The sequence below is a fragment of the Mya arenaria genome, chromosome 9, assembly GCF_026914265.1.
Source record: "Mya arenaria isolate MELC-2E11 chromosome 9, ASM2691426v1".
Lineage (NCBI taxonomy): Eukaryota > Metazoa > Mollusca > Bivalvia > Myida > Myidae > Mya > Mya arenaria.
Genome location: NC_069130.1, coordinates 46,094,844 through 46,122,605, shown reverse-complemented (window position 1 = coordinate 46,122,605; position 27,762 = coordinate 46,094,844). Strand labels below are relative to the sequence as shown.

The following is a 27,762-nucleotide window of genomic DNA, read 5'->3' as shown; positions in this document are numbered from 1 at the left end:
AGCAATGCCGGTTTTTATAAGTTTATAACAATATTTGCATATTAACAAGTACCTGTATCATGACAATCAGCCACTCCAGACAAAGTACCCTATTCATTATACATGTGTTCTCCATACTATTAAATATCTTTCAAAACCAAAAACTCTTTTTGTAAACAATGTAATTGTTTTACGAAAAAAATATCAAATCTGAACATAACAAATTAGCCCATGCAATCTTTCATGGCATTTTGCGAGCAGTTTTATTTAAAAACTTACTACTTTTGATAATCCTTGCGTATAACATAGAAATGCCTTTCCTACCGAATTTGAAATATTGTGAAAATTAATGTATATACACTTTTATATACAGTAAGTACTTGAATATGTCGGTAGTATCACACCATTTACAAACTGAATATTGAATAATAAGTATATGAATTCCTTTTATATCGAACACATTTTACTGACATACACACGGACAGACTCCATAACGCTCCATACGCCTCATCATTGAACTTAAAACCAATGGCTCTGCCATAATTATCATAATTTGTAATGCTTTGCAGATTTAACAGCATTGCTTAAAATCTTTCTCTTTCAATTCAGAGCTGATTGAATTTTATTTATAATACTTATCTTTTATGTTGCCTGTATGGCCACAACTATGGGTGACGCTGTCTGGTGATATCATAACAGAAAACCCCAACAGTCGAGGGAAATACCCGGAAGCGTGGCACGTGAACAGGCGATGACATCAACCCAAAAAAGTTGTCACGAGATGACCAGCTTGACCAGCTCATGCGTTCACACTCACGTGGTTGAACCGCGGAATCCTGTAGCCCCGACTTCTTTGTTTTGCATCTTTTTCCAACGTGTAGCTCGCAAAACAGAAATAAAATGTCACCTAAATATTCTTTAATAATATGTCAACGAAAAACACTCTTTATAAGTAAAACTCGAAGCACTAAATATGAAAATAGCGGAAATATTTTCTCTAGAACAAATTTATCGATGTTTTTAAAAACAAAAGAACATTTTCTCACTAGTAACACAGTACATATGAACTGAATAAACTCATCATTTCTGAATTTTTCACTTTTCTACTATGTATATTGAATAATTATGATCATACATGTAATTCGTAATATCATATATATCCAACAAACATATTTTCAATACGACTTACCCTCTGCACGAGGATTTAAACCATGCTTTAAACGGCCTATTCAGTAAACACGGACTGCTGCATACTGCCCGGTACGACCTCAAATTTAACAATCGATAGAATCGATGTGAACGGATCGGTTCCCCAAAGCTGAATGCTTTACATTCATATTCGCACGAATTCCTCGTGCTTATCAATCGCCACCTGGCGGTTATTACATTATAAACAAGGGAAATTAATTTCCTTCTAATTCGTTTTACTCAAACGTAGGAAATTATATATATATATATATATATATATATATATATATATATATATCTTTTATCTTGAAAGTGGTGTATAATCAGCCCCATATTAGCTCGTATTGATAATTCTAGGTTTGTTTTTAGGAAGTTCTGCATTTGTCGATTTTGGGACCATCCGGTGGCAAGTCCCTTTAAACTGAAAACTTTGAAATGTTGTTTACCAATCACTGACGACAGAAGGGACGTATCTTTAAATCAATTTCAAATATTTTGAGGGATGATCAATAATTGCGTAGACTTGTCCCATAATTTTGTTCATACCACTTGCAAAATACTAAAATTAGTACCATTTGAAAGAGTACACCTTTTTCTCCTTACTGCCTCGATAAGAGTAGCATGACATAGCATAGCACGAAACAACACAATATAATGCAACCATAGTAACGCGCTACCGGCCCAAGTGACGTTTTGTTCTATGCATGCTGAATTTAAAAACTTAATGAAATAAATATCAGCTGCAGAAAATCTTAAAAACTCCGCGATTCTGTTTGGCGACGTTTGCGCGACGTCATCTGAACATTTGACGTCAATCGGCCGTTGCATTTTGAAATAAAAAAAACGTCTGCTCTTAGACAGTCACGCATGCTAAGAAATTAAATATGTCGTCACAAGAACGTTTGTAAATTCGCGCAAACATTTAATTTTGCAAAGAAATAGGAAAACACAATCCGAAACGTATAAGCTACTAAAGCTGACAAGGGGAGAAAACTGCGATTGCCGTGCGCTGGCTTTCAAGTGGTATCGACGTTTTTCTGATGGCCGACAGTCCCTTGAAGATGATGCAGGTTGTGGACGGAAGTTAACAATCGAACCGTCAGCCGTGACGTCAATTAAAGAGAAACTGAATGCGGCTTGCAGAATAACTGTACTGGAACCGTCAGAGGCTGCACATGTCAGCAATGGAACCGCACACATAATTCTGACCCCCGACCTCACTTCTAATTATGAGGTAACAGTATGATACTTAAAACGTTTATGGACTAGGGCACTTGTGGCCTAGTTCATAGCCGTAATCGCGATGTCTGCATTTTCAAGCCGATTCTGGGGGTTCACTGACGTAATGTATTCATACGCTGTATTTTGATTGGATTGCCGTTAGCAAATTTGAATAATCAAAGTAGTACCAGAACTGATCACAATGAAAACATCCAATAAAAATAGTTCTCTAACAAGACAAGCTAATTGTATGTTCTTTTAATGAAGCACAAGAAATGGGTACGTAGCGAGTGAGTTAATCGGGTTAACTACATGAATGTTCTTGCATACGGTCAGATTAAATGCAATAGGAATATGAACATATTGGAAAAGTACGCATCGACATTTTCCGTTCAAAGCTCTTGATTGATAGACTGGTAGCCGCTTTCTCTTTTATCCGAAAAGAGACCAGTATCAGCTAACCACGGTGCCCGTCGCGCATTCGAAATGTCTTGTGGGTACGTAAAACGAATCAAGCTTGCGGTCTAAGTGGTAAACAACCAAGATATTTGTTGTTGTTTTTTTTTAAAAAGTATTGTTATCCTTTGTATAGAATGCTGGTATTAATTTATTAACTGGGCTGTTCTTTTTTTCGACATAATTTGCATGTTGCCGTGACATTTTCTATTTAAATACAAAGTTTAGTTTTTAACTAATCATGGCATGTCACTCAGCACTTTTTTAAATACAGCATGATTTTTGGTATTGATTGTTTACCTATGTGCATAGAAATGTCTTGGAGCCTTTCTCAGTGTAAGTACATTTTGTTCAATGACATTGTGTGATAAACCATCGCCATTTGCCTGCTCACTTTTGATTTCTACTCTTATTATGCACCAGTCAATTGTTACCACCCCCTCGGGGTATACTAGGCAAAAGGGCAGTGTTTTCACCTTTCAGCGGTGTCCTCGCAGTGCCTGATGATTGCGGTGGTTTTGTCTTCCCGCAAAATATAGCGGGGAATTACCCTTACCTAAGATCCTTGGGGTGCGAGGTTATTTGGCAGGGATTTTACCACCAGTTCGTTCCCGCAGGGTAGGGCAGGGATTTTATAGGGGATTGGTTGGACTGAAAGTCAAAGTATTCCCCAGACCTGGCGGGGGGGGGGCGGGCGTGGTTACATTTGACTGGTGCATAAAGTTCTTTTTCTGAAGACGCTTTGAGCTCACTTTTTGTTTCCTCGCCAAGAATGAAAATCAGTAATCACCCAATGTTGTGGCATAGTGAAGTAATGAAGATTTAACCTCACAACAGTCTTTCTCAAATGCTGTCCAGCTTTTTTATGCTTAAGAATAACTTACCTGGAGATGTCAGACCAGAAATCGTCTTGGCATGAGATTGGATTACTATGGATCAGCATGCACCAGTCAATTGTAACCAGGGCCCCCACATCCGGGGGTATACCGGGGAAATGGGCCGTGTTTTTACCTTTCAGGTGGCCCCGCAGTATCGGGTCTTCGTGGAAAATACAGTGCGGATGTGGCTTAACCTAATGTCTCTTGGGTGCTGGGGGGATTTTTTGTGGGGACTTTGCCATCAGATCATCCCTGCAGGGCGGGGATTTTAGCTTGGGTTGGCTGGACCGAAAGTAAAAGTCCCCGCTATTCCCTGGACCGGGGGGGGGGGGGGTGCATGGTTACAATTAATTGACTGATGCATAAGCTTGCGTATACATACAGATTCAGTGTTTTGGTGCGCAGTTGACAAATTAACTAATTACTTATTAGAAGTTAAGAATGTATATTTATTTATATAAGTTATACTTTGCAATCTAAATCATAGATTTGAAAAAGGTAACCTGTATCAATAAATGCAATTATACATAAATAACTGTGCAAATCTTTATGAATCATCCAAATATGAGTACCTTGCAGGGTCTATGTTATTTTTTAAAAATTATACTAAGGGAGCTTTCAAGATTAGCTTTCCAATCGCATACACAATGCAGTTTGAAACCTTGATAATTCAAACAAATCTTGGTTGCAGACATTAATATAAAAATTTATTCAGATCATAATTTAGAGACTTTTCTTGCACTTAAATGTGAACAAGTATGCTTGGGATTGAACACTAAGAAAAACAAATTTCAATGAAATTAAATGAAGCACAAAATATACAAAAATTGAAACTTTTTAGACTTTCAAATCTTTAACATTTATACTAAATACGGTTACATAAAATGATGAATACATTTGTAGGATTTGATATCCCACTAAATGTGACCGTCGGCTTCGTTCATTCTTAACTTTCTCTCAGTGATAAGGAATAAATTTTATTCACTGCAGTTGTTTTCTAACTTTATGAAAATAAGAACAATGGAAACAATGCATTTACTACTGTTGATCAGTGCAGATTGTGGGGGGTCATGGTTGATTTCACTGAACCACCAATAAGCCCTGCCGAAATTGGATTCTAATAGGTCAGTCAGGTGTTTTTGGTAGGCATGATTAGTATGAATCTTAATTTTAACCATCATTTAAGAATGTTTACCAAATCATTGAATATTGAAATAACAAGCGAAATGTTAGTTTGAATGATGAAAGCCATGAAATATGTGAAGTATTCAAAAAGAGACCATTTTCCAGCTTGTGTAAGTATCGAGAAAATTATTAAGTAAACTTATTTATTGTTTATCTGAAAAATGTTGAAATCTCATGTTTAGGCTTGATTGCTATGTTATTGCAATATGTTTTATTCATTGCAATATTAATGTAAAACATTTTTATGTTGACTTAAGTTTGTAGATAAAAAACTAATGGTATTGGTGATATGAGAATGATCTCGTAAGTCTTTAAAATCCCTTTTGGTATTGTGAGGATTTTGCTCCAGTCTTGATCAGTTTAGCTTTTGAAGATTTTCAAAGTAACTGCAAAACAAGTCCAGCTGCCTAGAAAGACTATGTCAAACCCTGACCAGATAAAATTTCTAGTGTTTTCAAATTACCACCTTGGCAATGGTTTTATCATAACATAGGATATTAATACTAGTGGTTTTAAAGAAAATGCTAGTGTTTTTGTATTCGGAATGATATATCATAAGTGGCACTAAATTGAACATAATTTATAGTTCTCGTTGATAAATTATATAGCCCCAAGTACATGTTGATCTAAGATTTAAGGCTTGGATGGAGTAGCCCCAAGTACATGTTGATCTAAGATTTAAGGCTTGGATGGAGTCAGGTCAAGAAAATTGCATGTAACAATGTCAATACATTGTACTTTCCAACGCAAAAACTGTTTGTTTATTCAAGTACATAATGCAATCCCCACACCAAGGAAATGCAGTATTGCTTAACCAGCTCAATTGACATCATGAGTTGGACATTAAATTGCTGCAATTAAAGGCACATCTAGATATCAGAATTATTCAAACTCTGATTTAGCAACCTTATTATAGTTTAATATATGAACTACTTTTGCGAAATGAAAGCTTTTTTAGATTTACAAGGACGGGTAAAAGTATTTGTAGTAAAGAAAATGTACTGCAGCACCTGATACATGTTGCCTAGAAATCTTACAAATTCTAGGCACTCCAAATGTTACAGTTCTATCCAATTCGGAGTGCCTGAAATGAAAGCTTCTTGATTTTACATTCAACATCTTTCTGTATGACCAATGACCAGGAGAATCATGAACCTACAACCATTTGCAACTATTGAGATAGGGAGCTATCAGGACAGAGACAGAGGACAATACAAGAATGGCCTACTGTTGCATTTATTGATGTCTTTTACAAATATTATCCAAAGTATGGCCCTGTGGTTTAAAGCTCCCCTGAAAAAGAGGTGACATATTTTCTATATAGGATATAATTACATCATTGAAAATCTTCTCTGAAACTGCAAATAACAAACCTTTGATATAAAATGATTTAATCAAATTAAACAAGTATGTGTACTTTGGTTAACATACGCCAACCACGTAAATTAATTTGTTTAGGTCTGATTTAACGACATTGAGATTTTCAAAAGAACTATGACTTTATCTGATTAAACACTTTAGCCCCCCCCCCCCCTCCCTCTACCCACACTTTTAAAATTTCCTTTGCAGCTTGCAAGAAGTATTTGTTTAATGCTTAGAACATGGTTATCAACATTCCCCTAAATGAAGCCCTAGTCCATCAGTGCTTTCAGCACTTTGATTAACATTGTGAACAGGTGGTACTCGGCCGTGATCTCATCCGGGCGCTTAGAAGAAAAAGATGAGTGACATCACGGTTGATCATTTCTTCTTTTATACTGGACGTGCGTTTCTTGCATACTGGACGGGTGTTTCCGGTCATGTGACCGGTGCTGGAAAAACTCATCTTACACCCCCCATGTAACATGAGTCACGCGCAACAACGCGCCACTTCTTCTTTTTTTTATTGTATGGTTTATAAAAAGTATATTATGCAATTTAAATAAAGCGGAATCAAAAATATAAGTATACAATCCTTTTAATTAAAATTGAAAATAAAAAATCGTAAAAGCGCGATTTTTAAAAGAACTATTTGACGTCGATAGTGATTTAAAATTACTGCGCTTTATGACGTCAGTAAACAACGTCGCACGCGCTTTTTGGTGAAATGTACAAAAGTGCGTTTTCAACGTCATTTTTTTAACAAATTCATAATAGGTATGCAAGAAAAAAATAAATCATGTGTTTCCGGTCCGGATCGAAAAATCCGACCCTCATAATACACATAAACACATAATATATACTTATAATCCTCCTACAGGATAAAGCCCCACCTCATACTGCTGCGACCACTCAACTTGAGATTAGCGTCCTAGGACTGGAGCTTCTTCCACATCCGCCGTAAACACCTGACCTGGCCCAGTTCGACTTTGCTTTTTTCCCCGAGTTGAAGTCCCACCTCAAAGGTCGCCGACTTGAAAGTTCACGGGGGTTTCAGACGACTGCTAACGCATTGGTCAAGTACACTAGCCCAATTGGGGTTGATGTCATTATCGGTGTATGAACGCAATTGGGCTGGTCAAAGTGTGCGGAGTCCGAAAAGCAGTTCATTTAAGGAATGGAAGTTGAGGTGTAAATATTCCTTAAAAATTGTACAATGACGTTGTTTCATGATAGCGACGACAATTATAAACAAAAAACCTATCATATCTCAGACCAATAAATTCCAAACATGAGTTTTTAATTTGCTTATTTTTATTATGAAAACATGTCATCACAATTATTATGTCAAGAAAATTTGTCGACATTGATGACAGATGATAATACCAAAATAAATATTTCCATTACCAGTATAGTTAGCATAAAGATTAGAAAAACGATAAAGGCATGTTTTGTCACAGTTGTTTATCTAGGGTAATAGTTGAAAATCAAGTCTCATAGTGTTAGTATGGTGTATAAAATACGGCTGCAGTGTTTTCAAATGCTTCTGATATCAAAACAATTTTGATTCATTTTAATACTACTTCTACAAACGTTATATATTGCACCTCTATTTGAAAAGGTATTGCAAAAGAAAAATGGCCACATCAACACCAAAGACCATACAGGAGCCCTATTACAGAGGCATTTCAATTTAAGAATGGGCCTTCTCCTTACAGTCAAGAATTTCCTTACTTGTTATGTCGCACATGCTTATATGCTTAATGTATTTTGGCAATAATTGATGGAAACTGAGCTTTAAAATTAAAAAAAAACTTTGAAAGTGTTAGGTTTTGAAAGAAATATAACAATTTAGAATTTCAAATTTTAGTTACATGTATCTTAAAAACAACTTAAGAGGTTTCTGCAATACAGCCCATGTTCTACTAAATAAAATACAGCAATTGACATTTTACACTGTAAATATGAAAACATAGGCAAATGGTGTTGTTTTCAATAGAAACAACACTTAATGCTTTGACAGTTTGCATATATGTAGTTCTTAGAATAATTATTTACTACACCACATGTAAACCAGAAAAAAACATCGAAATGTTAGCAGATGTTTGCTTAAGCATACATGACAATTTCCTACCAAATTTTGTTTTAAAACCAAGTATTTTAGATTACGATTGGACACAAGAGCTACCACAGTGAAAACCGCCCGACCCCCCCCCCCCCCCCTCAAGTTGTTGAAATAATGAGTGAAATTTGAAAATAATGTCAGGTGTACCATCTTCAATGTTCAATAACAATCCGATGAGAGCAATAACAATATGTGTAATTCTTAACAAAGACATTGGCCACAACTCTTGTTAGACAGAGCGAAATGCGACAGAGGAGGCAACAGCCTGTGATGACAAAAATCCTAAGAAGTCTTATCAGTGTAGATACAATACTGTTGGAGCCTGATTCTACACAAGATATGTACTTCATACACTGTTTTACTAATTAAAGGGAACTAACTTTTGTTAGACAGAGCGAAAAGTGATGACCAACATTCCTATGAAGTCTTATGAGTGAAGGTACAATACTGTTGAAGCTTAATTCTCCACAAGATATGTACTTCATACACTGTTTTACTAATTAAAGGGCACTAACTCCTATTAAACGAAGTGAAAATTCATAAAAAATAACAGATGCATAATTTCCCATGCTAACCAACATTTCAATGATGTTTCATGAAAGTAGGTGTAATACAATGCTGGAGATGATTTTAATGTAACATTATGCACTTGGATATTCAATATTTTCATTTCTTAACATGACATGAATGTCAACATATTGTGGTTTTCTGGTGATAACATTTGCCTTTTGTTTAATATTATAAATTAAACAAAACTGAAACTTGCATCAATATTGTTATTACTGCCTCAATGTATGCTTTTATTTACACATTTGATAATTGTGTATATAAACGAATAGGAATAAAACAAATAATGTATACTTTAACAAAACACATATATACATGTAAACACCACTTTTCTGATAAATGTGTAACAATGTTTCCATTCTACCATGATCAATTAATACTAATTTTAAATTGTCTTCATAAAAATAACTTACAATGGGTTTTTACTATGATAATCCATTTGCGTCATAAGCGCCACGTTTTGTTGAAATAAGAAAATACAGCTTTGAAGTAATTACCATTTTTTGGAAAAAAGGTTTTTTACATGTATGTTTGTTTTTTCAGATGCAATTATCAGTTCATTAATGTGGACATATACAATACTGACTTACCTATTAACATTAATAAATGCATGGCCATATCACCATTATAAAATTCACTTTCAAAACAATACACCAGCAGTTAAGACACCAAAAAATGGAAAGTGGACACAAATGGTCCACCATCTTTCATCAATAATGTTTGTACTTGGTTACAAACTACAAATTTTTGTATCACAGTATATGCACTTTGTCAAAATGCTAACATTTTTATTCATTCAGATATGTACACTTTGTTATAATTACAGCAATTCTACATCTAAAGTTCTGAAGATCTTAATATCACTGTCTATCACAGCGTGTGCACTGTGTTACAAATGCTATAACTTTGTATCGCGTACAGCAGATCGAGGTCTGGTTGGAATGGTTATGGTGACGTTTTCCACAACAGTACACTCTCCATCATTCTGAGCCTTGGGCACAGCTAGATGGATGCACTGTACCCAGGGCTCAATGTTTTGTTGGCCTTTTGCCTTTAACACATAGTTCTGGTCTGTTGTGAAGATTTCAAACGCCTTAGGAATATCACGAATGCCTTTGCGAACAGCTTTCACACTCTGTATTTCTCGCACTGGTAACGTTTCTTTTCTCTAGAGAGGAAAACATTTGTGTTATTATAAGATCTCCTACTGGAATAATTACAGCCAGGACAAGACAAAATGAAGGTATTTTCACCTTGAATAAGTCCTTGACATGGAATTTTGACCAATGACCTTAACGTGTGACATTGACCTTTGACGAAAAGTCTTTGGTCTTGCACTTAACAGCAAGCTTCACATGATGAACACTTGTGACAAATCACTTAAAAATTACCAAGTGCATTATCAAGTTGGACTTACTGATGGACATACAACCGGACGCACTGGCATGCACCTGGTTGACCGCTGTTGTGGTAACTATGTCTATCTCACTTCAAGCAGACACAACAAATACAGAGTGGAATAAAATCTCAAGGTGATTTATGTTTCACCATGCCCTTACCTTCAGCTAACACAATCTAATTCCAGTTAGACTTTGGAGTCACATAGGAATAAGTTCTAATGTCAGTTAAATTTAGGTTATATAAAGTGTTACATATGGAATTACTTACCTGTAGGTCTAATGTGAGTTAAAATACAGTGAATATAAAGTGTAACATACGAATCACTTTTGCTGTAAGTTATCTGGCTGCCGGAGAGAGTAAAGTATCGGGTCTTCCACCGCTTCAGAAACTTCCAGCGCCCTTTCTTCTCATTCAACTGACCCTGTCCAGTAGAGAATAGTAAATATTATATCTTTTAAATTATAAACAGCTGAGCCGTGACTGGGCTGCCAGCGGGCAGTAAAATCGGGCAAGATTCAAGTGTTCACAAACGATCATGCCTGGATTGCTATCGTGCATCAATCACCAGTACAATTAAAGTATGATTTAAAAATTCAAATATTTAAAAAACTGTTAACATACAGCAATGACTGGACTTCCATCAGGCATCAGCTCAGACATTTTCTTCGGGTGGTTACACATGAAGCAGGCCCAGTACTTGCGAGGGGCGTTAAACTCGAACACATCAAAGTATCGGTCACCATGGAGCTCCTGAAGCAAGGCATCCTGGTCCTGGAAAATGTTTGGATAAGACTGCATTCAAATGGTAACTGGACAATTCGGCACCAAACGAATTCGGCATAGTCAATTTGGCACCAACACATTCGGCACCCAGTCGACTCGGCACCATAAAGCATAGTCAATTCGGCACATAATTCAAATTATCTTTAACTCAACTGTTCTCACTTGCATTCGTTATATGGTTCGTTTATATCAATTAAACTGCCTTTCAATTTTTTTTTTCGATCATCCAATATGAGTATCATGTATCGTTTTTTTTGTTATACAGTGTATTTTGTTGTGTTTTCTATATCTTTCTTTACGTCTAAATTTATTACAGCGGTTCTTATTGTAACAGCATACGCATTTGTTTATTGGAGGATATTTTGCTTCTTATTTTTTGAACTCTAATTAAAGTCAGTAAAACGCGTGCGCTGTGAGTAAGTAATGATTACAAGAAACGTTCATTTTCAAAAATGTAATTCAAAATTTAAAAGCAATTCATACATTATCATAAATAGTCATTTGCAAATACAATTTTAGTTAATAATTGAATATACATGAACGTTTGCAAAGATTGGATCTTGTGCTGATCTTCCCTCGATGCGTAAGTTTCTTCGTGTAGCTAAAACTTTACACCAAATGGATCTGAAATGAATTGGTAAAAACATAAAACAATGTTAAACCTATTTTCTCCATTTCGATATCTTACATTGGTTTGGATTTTTAGAGAATTAGAACAGATGCAAGCGAACATTTGGCTGTTTAAACCTAGGTGGTTTACTGAAATGCTATTTTGTAGTATTCAAAATGAATGCATATTTTCTTATTTTAAAACAAATTATTTAATATACAGCTTTTGTCTTTAAAAAAAAAAACAGAGATAAAAAAAATACACCTTGGTTTATTACTTAAAGTTCACTTGTTTGTTTTTGTGACAATTATAATGTACTTTGATTTTTGTTAGTACATAAAGAGTGATACTCCGCTGTGCATTTTCAAATGGGTCGACACATTGCCCCAATTGACTTAAGAAAGGCTGCCACGCGACCCCCGTGTACTCAATTAAACCATATGGTTATCAATAAACAATGGTATGTTAAAGATTATTATTTATTTTCACACCAGGGGTTGAACGGATAGGGTTAATTAACGAGACACATGCCGACACACTATGACATGTGTTTCTGCAGATAATAATCTCATCACACAACAAATAACTCTGTAATAAATTTAAAGTCGTCTTTTAATTTTCATTATGTTTTAGTAGTTTAAGAAGATCTTCAATTTAAGTATTCGATGCATACGGCATAAGAAAGCAATTTGTCAATAAACTGATTTAAGTTTTAAAAATAATTATATTCCTTTCCGTGTAAATGAATTTACGTTTAAAATCAACTTTAACGAGTTCATTTTTAAAATATCACATTTAATTGGGTATTAAACCATAGCATTTTTATCACATTTTTGCAAAATACTTTCATATGTTTTTTTATTATTTATTTTTAACAACGAAAGATTCAGCATAAAGTTTTAATGTTAACTTTTTTATTATGTCACGTATATTGTTTGTTATCTCGAACATTCCTTTTGAATTCAGTATAACAAAAAAACAACGGATTTAAATGCTTTTAAAATATTTGTACCAGTACTTACAATTTAAAATAAGTTACGGTATATCAATGACAATGAATACAAAATAAGAAATGAAAACAAAATAAAAAATAAAGTAGCTCTATAAATATTTCGGGGAATAATTATTTTTCTTGAAAAATATTTAAACACTTAATGCTTAATTACATGAGCAAAAAAAAATACAAAAAAAAAACGGTGCCGAATTATCTTGGTATCCAGTCGGATGGTGCCGAATTGACGCTGCCGAATTAACTTAGTGCCGAAAAGGTATGTATGCCGAATTCGTTCGGTGCCGAATTGTCCGGAAACCCATTCAAATGGAGAGAACTTTTATGTATAATTTAGAATACGTTTTGGACACATATATTTTTAGCAGTAACAGATATAAACACTTTTGATAAATTCTAATTGGATTTAAATAACATGCATATATATGCAAACCAAAGACATTCACATATATTTACTTTATTTACCGCCAATACATGATCATTAGGGATGTTACCTTTGCTGATGGGAAGGATGAGGTGACAAGTGTGATATAGCCACTGTTTCCTTTCTCCGGGTAGAGCGCATCCCAGCAATGTTTAAGGCTGCTCACACTTAAATCCTGCTGGCTTAACGCCGAGGCTGACTGGGCCTATAAATAGATAGAATGTCATACAGTATTTCTATTTATAGCCACCATTTCCTTTCTGCCAAGCAATGTTAACAGCTGCTCATACATAAATCCTTCCGACTCTTAGCTGAGGCTGACTGGGCCTATAAATAGATAGGAAGTCATGCAGTGTTGCTATCTATAGAGCTTAAATCCTGCGCTGGCCCAGGGTTGACGCTGACTCGGTCTATAAACAGATAGGATATCAAACAGTGTTGCTAACTATAGAGCTTAAATCCTGCTGGCCCAGGGTTGACGCTGACTTGGTATATAAATAGATAAGATATCATACAGTGTTGCTTTATACAGAACTTAAATCCTGCTGGCTCAGGATTGACGCTGACTAGGTCTTTAAATAGATAGAGTGTCATTCAGTTTTGCCAGCTATAGAGCTTAAATCCTGCTGGCCCAGGGTTGACGCTGACTTGGTATATAAATAGATACGATATCATACAGTGTTGCTGCCTATATAATTTAAATCATAGCCAGGAACAAGTGCGAATTATTTCACTATAACTTCACTATATGACTTTATACCTGGACAGCCAGGAACATGAGATGGATCCAGGTCTTTGGAAGCTTGGTGTTTAGGATGAAAAACTGCTTCCCATATAAACAATTTGTCCCCTTTATTCCACACTGGAAATTGAGACGAACATAGCGCTTATGTCTGCCGTCTGAAAATACATAATTTAAACACCTAAATTTTGCAATAAAACACAATTTGGATTCATTTTACAAAATATCTATTTCCAACTTCTGGGCGTTAGTTGTGTTGTTTATTTGATTCCTGTTGATGGAGTTATATTTGGGGGCATGATTAATTGTGTACAACAAGCGACAGACAAAGTCCCCTCCATCACTATTTGCATAGACTGTCAAATCCCCCCACCACCAATATTTGCATAGACTGTCAAATCCCCCCACCACCAATATTTGCATAGATGGTCAAATCCCCCCACCACCAATATTTGCATGGATGGTCAAATCCCCATCCACCAATATTTGCATTTACAGTCAAATACCCCCACCACCAATATTTGCATAGACGGTCAAATCCCCCACCACCAATATTTACATAGACAGACACAATACCCCCCCCCCCCCACCAATATTTGCAAAGACAGACAAAATTCCCTCACCACCAATATTTGCATAGATGGCCAAATCCCCATCCACTAATATTTGCATAGACTGTCAAATCCCCCCACCACCAATAATTGCATAGACTGTCAAATCCCCACACCACCAATATTTGCATGGATGGTCAAATCCCCATCCACTAATATTTGCATAGACTGTCAAATCCCCCCACCACCAATAATTGCATAGACTGTCAAATCCCCACACCACCAATATTTGCATAGATGGTCAAATCCCCCAACCACCATTATTTGCATAGATCAAATCCCCCACCACCAATATTTGCATAGATGGTCAAATCCCCCACCACCAATATTTGCATAGATGGTCAAATCCCCTACCACCAATATTTGCATAGATGGTCAAATCCCCCACCACCAATATTTGCATAGATGGTCAAATCCCCCACCACCAATATTTGCATAGATGGTCAAATCCCCCACCACCAATATTTGCATAGATGGTCAAATCCCCATCCACCAATATTTTCATTTACAGTCAAATACCCCCACCACCAATATTTACATAGACGGTCAAATCCCCCCACCACCAATATTTGCATAGACGGTCAAATCCCCCACCACCAATATTTACATAGACAGACAAAATACCCCCCCCCCCCACACCAATATTTGCAAAGACAGACAAAATGCCCTCACCAGCAATATTGGTAAATAGGCAGACAAAATTCCCCCCATTACCAACATTTTGCATAGGCAGACAAAACTCCCCCACCACAAATATTTGCATAGACCGTCAAATCTCTCCACCACCAATATGTGCATAGGTAGATATATACTCCACCACCAATATTTGCAAAGGTGGACAAATTCCCCCCACCATTATTTGCTAAGGCAGAAAAAGTTCTCCACCACCCCAATATGTTAACATTTATTGCATAACTTGTACTATATTTAGATGTTCACATTCCTACTCACAAACAACTTAATAGATTGATTACCTACAACCTTGACTTTGTAGGTCATTGGAGAAATTGGTGGACTTGTTCTTTGTCCATAGAGGTGTATGGCCATACAACATATCCAATTTTACCCACAATGCCATATTTTGTACAAGGATGGGTCCTATCCGAGGCTATTCCATCTAATTACTTCCTATAAGACAATTTACCGTGCCTTACTTATACCTTATCACAATTTGTGATTTTGCTTAAGTGTAACTACAATCCTTAATAAGTGCATATGGCGTACATGTTCAACATCTACGAACTTGTCCTGCCTTACCCACAATGCTGCATTTGGCTGGTAGGGGAATCCTAGCGGAAAGACTGCTGATGAACTTCCTGATTGTGTCCATGTGTTTCTCGCAGAAGTGCTGAACACCATCTCGAAGTGGCTCAGGCTGGAAAACGAGTTTGCCTAGTGTTAGCTTTTACTGAACTGTAAACAAGAGAATAATGGGTGCCTTGTGTTGGTTGTTATTCGTTCATCCAAACAAAGGGCAATAAATACCATTATCATTTAAGCAAGAGTTATCAATCTTGCTTCTCATTTGCATATTGTCTCTTGAAAAATGAGGACTAAGTTGTACCGATGTTTGAATGTATTGAACAGTTTAGAGTAATGGCAATGGTTAAAGTTGTTGCACTACAACAATGAGGACAATGTCAAGACCATCCAAAATACCCTTAATGTTATTATTCAAACAACAGGCAAGATTTGAATGGCAGGATCATTTCATGCAGGAAAGACATTAAAAAATGACACTGTAATGACTTGTTCAGTATTTGACTAAAGGTCGTTTCATTTAAAAAAACTTTAAAATTCTTCAATTATATGGATATATTGATTATAGAATCCGTGACACTCATAAAAGGTTTCTAGAAAATTAATATTTAGGGTTACTGGCCTCATTCCTTGAAGTATCCTTAATCCTTTACAACAGGATTAATCTAAGATTAATATTTTACTTAGGGTTTAATTTGTGTAATATTTGAATTTGAAGAGTTTCGGAGTTTGAAAGAAAAATATCTTTTAGATAATCATGATAAATTAATTTTGTTAATTAAAATCAAAATTAAGTATTAAATTTGGTTTAATGAAATAATCTACTTCAGCTTGTTATGCATAAGCACATTCTAGATAATTGTGGCCCGTACCGGAAGTACTGAGCTGCTGTTCAGTGTGAGTGCGCTGTTTAGAGATGCTCTATCCAGGGTTGATGTCGGGCTGACTGGTCTGTCACTCAGTGATCTCGAGTTGGCGATACTCGTTCTAAAGTAATTAAAAACATTTGTGGTATGCACATACAGGTTTATAATTGAATAATGCTTTTCAAATGCCAGAAATGTACTTGTATCTTGTTGTATAAAAGTGTTTTCTTTATTTTTGTCTTAACTTCACTCATTTTAGCGAACGCTATCCTTGTCAGCGATAATACATTATACTAAAATATAGTTTTTGTTAATAAGTTATTTTCAAAAGCATGTGTCCTCCTTTCGCATACGATAAGAAAGGTACCAACCTTGATGATGGTGTGAGACTAAGCTGACTGGATCTGTTGCTGTGTGGGACTTGTTGTTGTTGCTGCTGCTGCTGTTGTTGCTGTCTCACACCGACGACATTACTGGGGTAGGCTGGGTTGCCAACAGTGATAATGGTCACTGTCCCTTCCGTCTGGCTGGATACGGACCGCACCTCCTTTTGACCCGAGCTAGAGTAGAAATATGTGAGGCTGACAATTGAGGGGCACACTTTAGGTTGATAAAGGGGCAACGTATAAGTTAATAAAGGGGCGCCCTATAGGCTGATAAAGGGGCACCCTATAAGTTGATAAAGGGGCACTATATATTCACTATAGGTTGATAAAGAGGCACTATATATTCACTATAGGTAAAAAAGGGGACACACTATAGGTTGATAAAGAAAGGGGTACATTATAGGACCTATAATGTACCCCTTTACACAGCGGGGCGTTTGAAAAGGCAGCAGGGCGCCATAAAAGGGCAGCGGGGCGCCCCGACACGCTAATTATGCTTAGCTGGAGCACTGTAGGTTGATAAAGGGACACACCATATGTTGATAAAGGGAAACACTATAGGTTGATAAAGGGACACACAATAGGTTGATAAAGGGACACACCATATGTTGATAAAGGGAAACACTATAGGTTGATAAAGGGACACACAATAGGTTGATAAAGGGACACACAATAGGTTGATAAAGGGACACACTATAGGTTGATAAAGGGACACACTATAGGTTGATAAAGGGACACACTATAGGTTGATAAAGGGGCACACTATAGGCTGATAAAGGGACACACCATAGGTTGATAAAGGGACACACTATAGGTTGATAAAGGGACACACTATAGGTTGATAAAGGGACACACTATAGGTTGATAAAGGGACAAACTATAGGTTGATAAAGGGACACACTATAGGTTGATAAAGGGACACACTATAGGTTGATAAAGGGACACACTATAGGTTGATAAAGGGACACACTATAGGTTGATAAAGGGACAAACTATAGGTTGATAAAGGGACACACTATAGGTTGATAAAGGGACACACTATAGGTTGATAAAGGGACACACTATAGGTTGATAAAGGGACACACTATAGGTTGATAAAGGGACACACCATAGGTTGATAAAGGGACACACAATAGGTTGATAAAGGGACACACTATAGGTTGATAAAGGGACACACTATAGGTTGATAAAGGGACAAACTATAGGTTGATAAAGGGACACACTATAGGCTGATAAAGGGACACACTGTAGGCTGATAAAGGGACACACTATAGGTTGATAAAGGGACACACTATAGGTTGATAAAGGGACACACTATAGGTTGATAAAGGGACACACCATAGGTTGATAAAGGGACACACTATAGGTTGATAAAGGGACACACTATAGGTTGATAAAGGGACACACTATAGGTTGATAAAGGGACACACTATAGGTTGATAAAGGGACACACTATAGGTTGATAAAGGGACACACTATAGGTTGAAAAAGGGACACACTATAGGTTGATAAAGGGACACACTATAGGTTGATAAAGGGACACACTATAGGTTGATAAAGGGACACACTATAGGTTGATAAAGGGACACACTTTAGGTTGATAAAGGGACACACTATAGGTTGATAAAGGGACATACTATAGGTTGATAAAGGGACACACTATAGGTTGATAAAGGGACACACTATAGGTTGATAAAGGGACACACTATAGGTTGATAAAGGGACATACTATAGGTTGATAAAGGGACACACTATAGGTTGATAAAGGGACACACTATAGGTTGATAAAGGGACAAACTATAGGTTGATAAAGGGACACACTATAGGTTGATAAAGGGACACACTATAGGTTGATAAAGGGACACACAATAGGTTGATAAAGGGACACACTTTAGGTTGATAAAGGGACACACCATAGGTTGATAAAGGGACACACAATATGTTGATAAAGGGACACACTATAGGTTGATAAAGGGACACACTATAGGTTGATAAAGGGATACACTATAGGTTGATAAAGGGACATGTAGGGACACCCTATAGGTTGATAAAGGGACACACTATAGGTTGATAAAGGGACATGTAGGGACACCCTATAGGTTGATAAAGGGACACACTATAGGTTGATAAAGGGACACACTATAGGTTGATAAAGGGACACACTTTAGGTTGATAAAGGGACATGTAGGGACACCCTATAGGTTGATAAAGGGACACACTATAGGTTGATAAAGGGACATGTAGGGACGCCCTATTGGTTGATAAAGGGACACACTATAGGTTGATAAAGGGACATGTAGGGACACCCTATAGGTTGATAAAGGGACACACTTTAGGTTGATAAAGGGACACACTATAGGTTGATAAAGGGACACACTATAGGTTGATAAAGGGACACACTATAGGTTGATAAAGGGACACACTATAGGTTGATAAAGGGACACACTATAGGTTGATAAAGGGACACACTATAGGTTGATAAAGGGACACACTATAGGTTGATAAAGGGACACACTATAGGTTGATAAAGGGACACACTATAGGTTGATAAAGGGACACACTATAGGTTGATAAAGGGACAAACTATAGGTTGATAAAGGGACACACTATAGGCTGATAAAGGGACACACTGTAGGCTGATAAAGGGACACACTATAGGTTGATAAAGGGACACACTATAGGTTGATAAAGGGACACACCATAGGTTGATAAAGGGACACACTATAGGTTGATAAAGGGACACACTATAGGTTGATAAAGGGACACACTATAGGTTGATAAAGGGACACACTATAGGTTGATAAAGGGACACACTATAGGTTGATAAAGGGACACACTATAGGTTGAAAAAGGGACACACTATAGGTTGATAAAGGGACACACTATAGGTTGATAAAGGGACACACTATAGGTTGATAAAGGGACACACTATAGGTTGATAAAGGGACACACTTTAGGTTGATAAAGGGACACACTATAGGTTGATAAAGGGACACACTATAGGTTGATAAAGGGACACACTATAGGTTGATAAAGGGACACACTATAGGTTGATAAAGGGACACACTATAGGTTGATAAAGGGACATACTATAGGTTGATAAAGGGACACACTATAGGTTGATAAAGGGACACACTATAGGTTGATAAAGGGACAAACTATAGGTTGATAAAGGGACACACTATAGGTTGATAAAGGGACACACTATAGGTTGATAAAGGGACACACAATAGGTTGATAAAGGGACACACTTTAAGTTGATAAAGGGACACACCATAGGTTGATAAAGGGACACACAATATGTTGATAAAGGGACACACTATAGGTTGATAAAGGGACACACTATAGGTTGATAAAGGGACACACTATAGGTTGATAAAGGGACATGTAGGGACACCCTATAGGTTGATAAAGGGACACACTATAGGTTGATAAAGGGACATGTAGGGACACCCTATAGGTTGATAAAGGGACACACTATAGGTTGATAAAGGGACACACTATAGGTTGATAAAGGGACACACTTTAGGTTGATAAAGGGACATGTAGGGACACCCTATAGGTTGATAAAGGGACACACTATAGGTTGATAAAGGGACATGTAGGGACGCCCTATAGGTTGATAAAGGGACACACTATAGGTTGATAAAGGGACATGTAGGGACACCCTATAGGTTGATAAAGGGACACACTTTAGGTTGATAAAGGGACACACTATAGGTTGATAAAGGGACACACTATAGGTTGATAAAGGGACACACTATAGGTTGATAAAGGGACACACTATAGGTTGATAAAGGGACACACTATAGGTTGATAAAGGGACACACTATAGGTTGATAAAGGGACACACTATAGGTTGATAAAGGGACACACTATAGGTTGATAAAGGGACACACTATGATTGATAAAGGGACACACTATAGGTTGATAAAGGGACACACTATAGGTTGATAAAGGGACACACTATAGGTTGATAAAGGGACACACTATAGGTTGATAAAGGGACACACTATAGGTTGATAAAGGGACACACTATAGGTTGATAAAGGGACATGTAGGGACACCCTATAGGTTGATAAAGGGACACACTATAGGTTGAAAAAGGGACATGTAGGGACACCCTATAGGTTGATAAAGGGACATGTAGGGACACACTATAGGTTGAAGGTCACAATATATGTTAATAAAGTGGCAAACTATAAAATATAAAGGGGCACACTAAATATATATATATATATATACACTATATATATATATATATATATATATATATATATATATATTAAGTGTGCCCCTTTATATTTTATACTGTATATATATATATATATATATATATATATATATATATATATATATATATATATATATATATATATATATATATATATACAGTGTACCATATAGCGTAGAACACTAAAAACATTTTAACTCTTACTTTGTGGAGATTGTACACTCAAACTAATTTATAAATTGTTCAGCCGTATACTAACGATAATTTACCATGATTATTATTATCAAAATGTTTTTCAGAAACTCATAGGAGTTCATGTTAATCACTGAGATAGTGAGGAGCCAATCGCCAAGATGTCCAAGAATAAAGTTGGATTTCAGACTTACAAGTGTTTTTTGAAAAGTAGTGTTTTATTTGTATGTATCCAATACAGTCGAACCTGTTGGCTCGAACTCCCGGGGACCGGCGAAAATACCTCGAGTCTCGGGAAATTCGAGCCAAGCGGAAATGCTTGTTTAACGAATATGTCCTTTAATCCAGAGCGAGCCAACGAGGAAATCGAGCCAAGCGAGTTCGAGCTAAAGGGGGTCCGATTGTTTGTTACTAAAGATACACTAAATAACGTTGTATTCAATTAAAAAAAATAAAGTTTTAATTCAAATAAAAAAAAGGAATGACGTCATTAGATTTTGATAATCATCACTTGACATGCGTAATGGCGGTTATTTATTTACGGCAAAGGGAAGTAACCTATGTGTTGAGCTTGACTTAAAGGACGAAACTTTTTTTGCGTAGTTTGTTATGAGCACTTGTTATCAATTCAACGTCAAAGACTGTGGACACATAGCAAAGTTAAGGAACTTACATTATGTTCTCTGTCTGTAAAAGTTAAAAAAATGATTTGTAAATATTATCGTTTCCTATGAAACTGCGATTATAAATCAATATTTTCCAGGAGGAATGTACGCGGATTTAATCAATTTTATCTTCCCTTGATCTATTTGACCATTATCTACATATGCTATCTCGAAATAACTGGCCACGTCAATTGGTAGCAGCAGGTGTAAAGATACGCTGTATCGGCAACGTCCGGTCATAGTCGAACATAATTATGACGGACGACCTATAAATCTTAAGGACATTTTGAGCCATCTGAGTTAGCCGTAAAAACTCACTTGTTTCCTCTTATCCGCACGACCCTATTTTGCCCTCCCGACCCTGCACGTTTCCGTTTTAATCGATATGAATGTGTTTCTTTATAGTAATTTCTAAATAAAAATAAAAAAAAAGTTTGAGTGAACATGTTCAAATTTGATCACTATAAATGAATATTTAAAATTTTCCAAAAAAGAGATGTACTCTGTAACACACTCGTGCAAGTTTACTTTAAATTTCAATGTAGGAGTTAAAAGTAACAAAATATGCCCATAATCCCCCATTTTGGACATAATATTTTACACAAAATATAAGGGGAGTACCCCCCCCCCCCGCCCCCCTACGTTGTAAGTCAAAATAAATTTATGTTCTGAGGGGGGGGGGGGGGGGGGGAGAAAAGATAACGTCCCTACGTTTACACCGCCTCTTTCGTCCAATAACGCTCTTGATATATGTCCCTGGGGTATGATACTGTATACCGATTCTGAACAAACCAAATAGAAAAAAAGTATGCATGCATACCTATCCTAGCTATTTCTTCTTATATGTTTATGGAAACAACGTACCTTTGCTTTATCTCAGGAGTAAATACACTGAACAAGTTACTGTTTCTAAGTCTATTTGCTACGAATAAATAGGTCATCTTTTCCAATAGTCTCTAATACCAGACTAAAACGCTAACACATAAATTATGATACATGGTTGACGTAGCAAACAACCTTACACGCGCATTATTGTAACTGTCAGTGTAGGACAAAACCCACACCGGACAAAATCCTCGAACAAAATTTTGAATAGACGGACAAAATTTCCCCATGAAAAAAGTTTTGGTTTACTTGTGAGAAAAAAGGTTGTAAAATGTAATAACATATTTTGTAATACAACTGAAACAATAATTATATGGTAAAGTAGCAACAGAAATGGTAGGAAAAAAAATATATCATAAAAATGTGTTTTCCGGGGAGGGGGGCAGCTTTTTGTCCACTTAGATGAATATTCAAACATAGATTTAAATAGATGGGGGATTTATCCCGGGTGACTTTTGTCCGTTAACTTTCCTCTATACTGTATTTCAATTGCACATGGTCAAGTCCTTGTGGCTATAAGACAAATGTCGAATAATCTGGGCCTTTTCTTGACACTTTTCCGACACCAAAACGTTACATAGCAATATAACTCAATTCGACCGTTTTGTCTTGGTCAATGTGAATCCCGCACTTTTCAAATATTAATCAATCCTAAGTGAAAGAACGTGTTTCACGAAAATTTAGTATATTTTATTGTTCGCCTGTTTGTATTCATATTGCACTTGATGGATGACTTAACAATTTGTATAACGAATTATTCGATCAGTTCAATTTTAGGAAAAAAATCGGAAAAAGTACGCGCGTTTACCTATAACGTACGTTCCCAGATACAATATCTAGAATTACACACACCCCTCATAAAAAAGCATAAATATCGTATAACCATGCAATACCTGGCCGGCAGCGTACAATGATACAGAAATTGGATTAAAACTCCATTCGCATGTGTCTACAAATAATTACATTCACTAAACATGAGAGTATATATACTAACCGTTCTACAGAAATATGAAGGGCTAGTTAGGGTTCCGCTTTTACTTAGAGCTATTCTATTTGGGTAAAAACGTTAAACTTTTATATTTCATAGCTGCACTCTCACGGATTGAACGTTTTGGCCAAAAAATTGTCTTGGATCGAGCCAATTTTTGCGAAAATCCATGGAAACCAGTTATATAAGACTGCTGACAATAAATTAGATTGCAGATTTTTATATTTAAGTTCAAAAATTGATGGTTTGTGCATTTTTCTTAAACCGTTAGTCATAAATCATTAATTTTCGAACGGAAATATATAAATCTACGATCTGATTTTTTGTAAGCAATCCTATATCATTGGTTTGCAGATATTTACGCAAAAAAGATGCTCTTTTCAAGACAAAATAAAAAGTTGTAAAAATGGTAAATCACTGAGAGTGCAGCTTGAATACAGTTCAATTGAAACTACAAGGAGAAGCGAAAGGGGTTGAATGGCACAAAATAAAATAAAACAAACAGACAAAAATACAGTGAAGAAACACAAAAGAAAACATTAAATCAAAGTCTTTACATCGTCTTATAAATAATAATAATAATAATAATAACACTAAAAATACTACTACTAATAACAATAATAATAACAATAATAATAATAATAATAATAAATAATAAAAATAGGAGTTACCGATTTTGAAAACTAAAACCTGCACTCTCACAGATTTACCGTTTTGACAACTTTTTATATATATTTTTTATCTTGAAATGAACCAATTATTTACGTTAATATCAGTAAACCAGAGATATAAGCCTGCTGACAAAAGATCAGATCGTAGATTTTCATACTTACGTTCGAAAATTAATGTTTTATGGACAAACGCGTTACCAAAGGTTTAGTAAAAGTGCATAAAACATAAAAAAAATAACTTAACTATGCTAGTGGAGTTTTGTGCTGTTCTTTCATGTTTCTTGTTTGTGATTTTATGTCATATGTCTTTGGCGTGTCCCCAGTGCCATTACACCGGGTTTATGTTTAAACTTTTCGCTACTAAGCGTGTTTCTGTAGCTTTTCGCATACATATTGAATATGAATATCTGCGATCTGACATTGTCAGCAGTCTTACATCACTGGTTTCCATGCATTTTTACATAAAGTGGCTCGTTCCAAGACAAAAGAGATAAAAAAAGTTGTCAAATCGTTCAATCTGTGAGAATGCAGCTTTAACAAAGCTACATGTATATCATGTAATTACCATGCACCACATGCCAACAAGAGCTACAAAAGCAATAAAGTTAACGCTTAAATTAACTTCCGCATGTATCTTCCTCAAGGTAATTCCAAGCTGTAGCAATCTGGTGTATCACGTGTGTTTTAATAACCCAAATATAAATTAGTTGTTTCAATGAATACTTCCTTCTTAATGGATATCGTCTAGTCTTGTGGGCCATGTCTAACTTGTAACTTGACTTATCGTTTGAATTCCATTCCAAAATGGTACATACATATATTTAATTATTTATAAGCAGTCCAAACATGTTGAACAAGAGTCCTTCTCCTTAAACGCATGCACATCGTAAATACAATTGACTAATTAACACCAAGTACTAGCGGAAATTTGAAACTGTGAATTATATACAGGGAGATCTATTTATTCTTAGAATATAATGTCAAGTCTTTCGATGATGGTATGATGTTTATCTTAATTAATATATGGGAAGAAAATGTAACTGTATAACAGAGAGGTACTTCCTCTGTTTTTTTTTGTTTCTGTGTAAGATCGTAATATATTTCACCGAGTGAGCACCGAAAACTATACATGACTATTTGGTGTTCACGAGGTGAAATATATTGCGATCTTACACTAAAAACAAACGTTTTTATTTATTATATGCCTCAAGCGATATTAAATGACTTTTAAATGTAGTTTTTTAGAAAAGTGCGCCAATTTGTGAATGTAACGTCATTTCGAATATGACGCCGTTGATATTGTTACGCAGCTAAAATATTAAATTGTTATTTTCACTGATTGAAACAGTGAATTGTCATTTTTATTTCTCTGATAAATCTCAATCGGAAAGCATACAATAAATGATGATTTTCAAACTTGAGTTTCTGTTCATGCACATTTTCTTTATTCCGCCACCAGTATCTAAAGATACAGCTTGATATACATAACACAATAATAACTTCTGATAAAATGTTGTTTGGGTATTACACAATAAATAGCAGAGTGTTAGCTCATATGTTTTCTTGCTGAGTGTCTGACGTCATGCCGACTAATTCATAATCCTTGTTTATTGATGACGTCATATTCTCTTCTGAGTGAAACGGTGGTTCGGGTTGGCATTGCAGTTTTCTGCAAATGGTTTTCAAGCTTTTTCGAAAGCTCCTGTACATCGCACAATACACCCAAAAGTTAAGGTGAAAACTCAAGACCAGAAGAACTTCATAGGCAGTGTGAACTGCACGGTTGGTTTTTAACGGCAAGATCTTGCCCTTGACTAATTTTAATATCATCGTAATAAGGAAGTAGATCCCATATGGAAGCTCAGGCACAAGGAAGATAACTAAAATCAGGACTACCACCAGAGTTATCTTTCTTGCCCGTTCTTTCTTTTCGCGCACGGTTTTGTTTGAGACGTTGACGTTGAGTTTACGTAAGGACTTCCACATTTTGTAGGCAAGAACGACGAGAATGACACACGGCAGCACGTGATTCAGAATGAGGCTTGCCCAAATATAAACGCATGCCCACCCACAAGGCTTTCTTAACTCCCATTGGCAAAACCCACCGTTGGTCTTGATGTCAAAAGCATGGAACATATGTAGGAGAAATGAGACCAGGTACATAATTCCAACTGCAGCAAGCGTTTTCTTGGTCGTGCATAACCGTGACGCAAGATTAGGGTGGCGTATTTGGAGAAATCTGTGAACTGCTAGCAACACAGTTTGCCAAATGGAAATCGTGTGAAAGGCTCTAGATATATACAATCTAGTGACCATTGTCACGTTACACCAGTCTTTGCTTAGAAAAATATGTTTCCCGGAAAACACGTAAAATGTCGCTGGTAGTGTTACTATTCCTGTCAACGAATCAGAAATCGCTATGAACACCAAAATGAGGTTCGTCGGATTGCGCATGCGCTTCCTCAAAAATCCACCAATCACTAGCAAGTTACAGCACGCGGTGAAAATCACAAGAATTGGCCACAGATATCCATAAATGACGATTTCAAAGTCGAATATTTCGTATATATGATCGTCATATAACATGTCGTAGTCGTCGAATGAGTACAGGTTGTAATCATCGTAGCTGTAGTGGTAGTCGTCGTACTGTGAATGTGTGTGTGTTTCTTGGTCGGTGTTATTCGCCCCGTTTGTGTACGAATGATCGGTATAGTTTCCATGGTAATCACCGTAGGCGTCGTAGGAAGCCATAGTTCTGAAAGCAAGACAAAAAACTTGACTGTTTGAGATAAAGTGACATTTTGCGTGTATGAAGTTTTATTTTGATAAAATAAAAACTCAAACCCGAAAATCGAGGTAACATATAGTGACTTAATTAATCACGCACTCACTTACTCACTCAGTCGAGCGTTTAGAAATATTTACTTTTATCGTTCAATCATTCACTTCAATTTACATATCAATGGTGTTCAGTTTACAAATAAACGTCTTTGAAAATCCAGTAAAAGGTATTTTATGCAATTATATTGTAATATGAATATTTAGAAATCGAATAATTGATTAGTTTAATTCTAATA

General features: G+C 36.2%; 2 protein-coding genes across 5 annotated transcripts in view; both read right to left on the bottom strand.

Annotated features, from left to right (window-relative positions):
• Positions 1 to 8,547: 8,547 nt before the first annotated feature.
• LOC128246091 (protein melted-like) lies at positions 8,548 to 23,082 on the bottom strand. Its single transcript, XM_052964297.1, has 10 exons — positions 23,006 to 23,082; positions 22,460 to 22,552; positions 17,036 to 17,224; positions 16,671 to 16,785; positions 15,796 to 15,913; positions 13,946 to 14,085; positions 13,256 to 13,390; positions 10,981 to 11,130; positions 10,684 to 10,780; positions 8,548 to 10,126 (listed from the first exon to the last, which is right to left on the bottom strand). Exons 1-10 carry the CDS (start codon positions 23,080 to 23,082, stop codon positions 10,062 to 10,064), a joined length of 1,179 nt encoding a protein of 392 aa, XP_052820257.1. The 3' UTR covers positions 8,548 to 10,061.
• LOC128202648 (sex peptide receptor-related protein 2-like) overlaps positions 23,077 to 27,762 on the bottom strand; it is a 28,429-nt gene continuing 23,743 nt past the window's right edge. For all 4 annotated transcript variants that reach the window (XM_052903665.1, XM_052903666.1, XM_052903668.1 and 1 more), the window contains exon 3: positions 23,077 to 27,440. In XM_052903665.1, the coding sequence (XP_052759625.1) occupies positions 26,237 to 27,436 (1,200 nt within the window). In that variant the 5' untranslated portion in view covers positions 27,437 to 27,440 and the 3' untranslated portion in view covers positions 23,077 to 26,236. The remainder of the gene's footprint in view (positions 27,441 to 27,762) is intronic.

Coding starts and splice junctions, on each gene's coding strand:
- LOC128246091 (XM_052964297.1), bottom strand. CDS start 23,082: ATGACCTATTTATTCGTAGCAAATAGACTTAGAAACAGTAACTTGTTC. Junction 10,781..10,980: donor ATGGAAGTCCAGTCATTGCT/GTATGTTAACAG, acceptor TCTACTGGACAG/GGTCAGTTGAATGAGAAGAA. Junction 10,127..10,683: donor CCAGATAACTTACAGCAAAA/GTGATTCGTATG, acceptor TTTCCTCTCTAG/AGAAAAGAAACGTTACCAGT.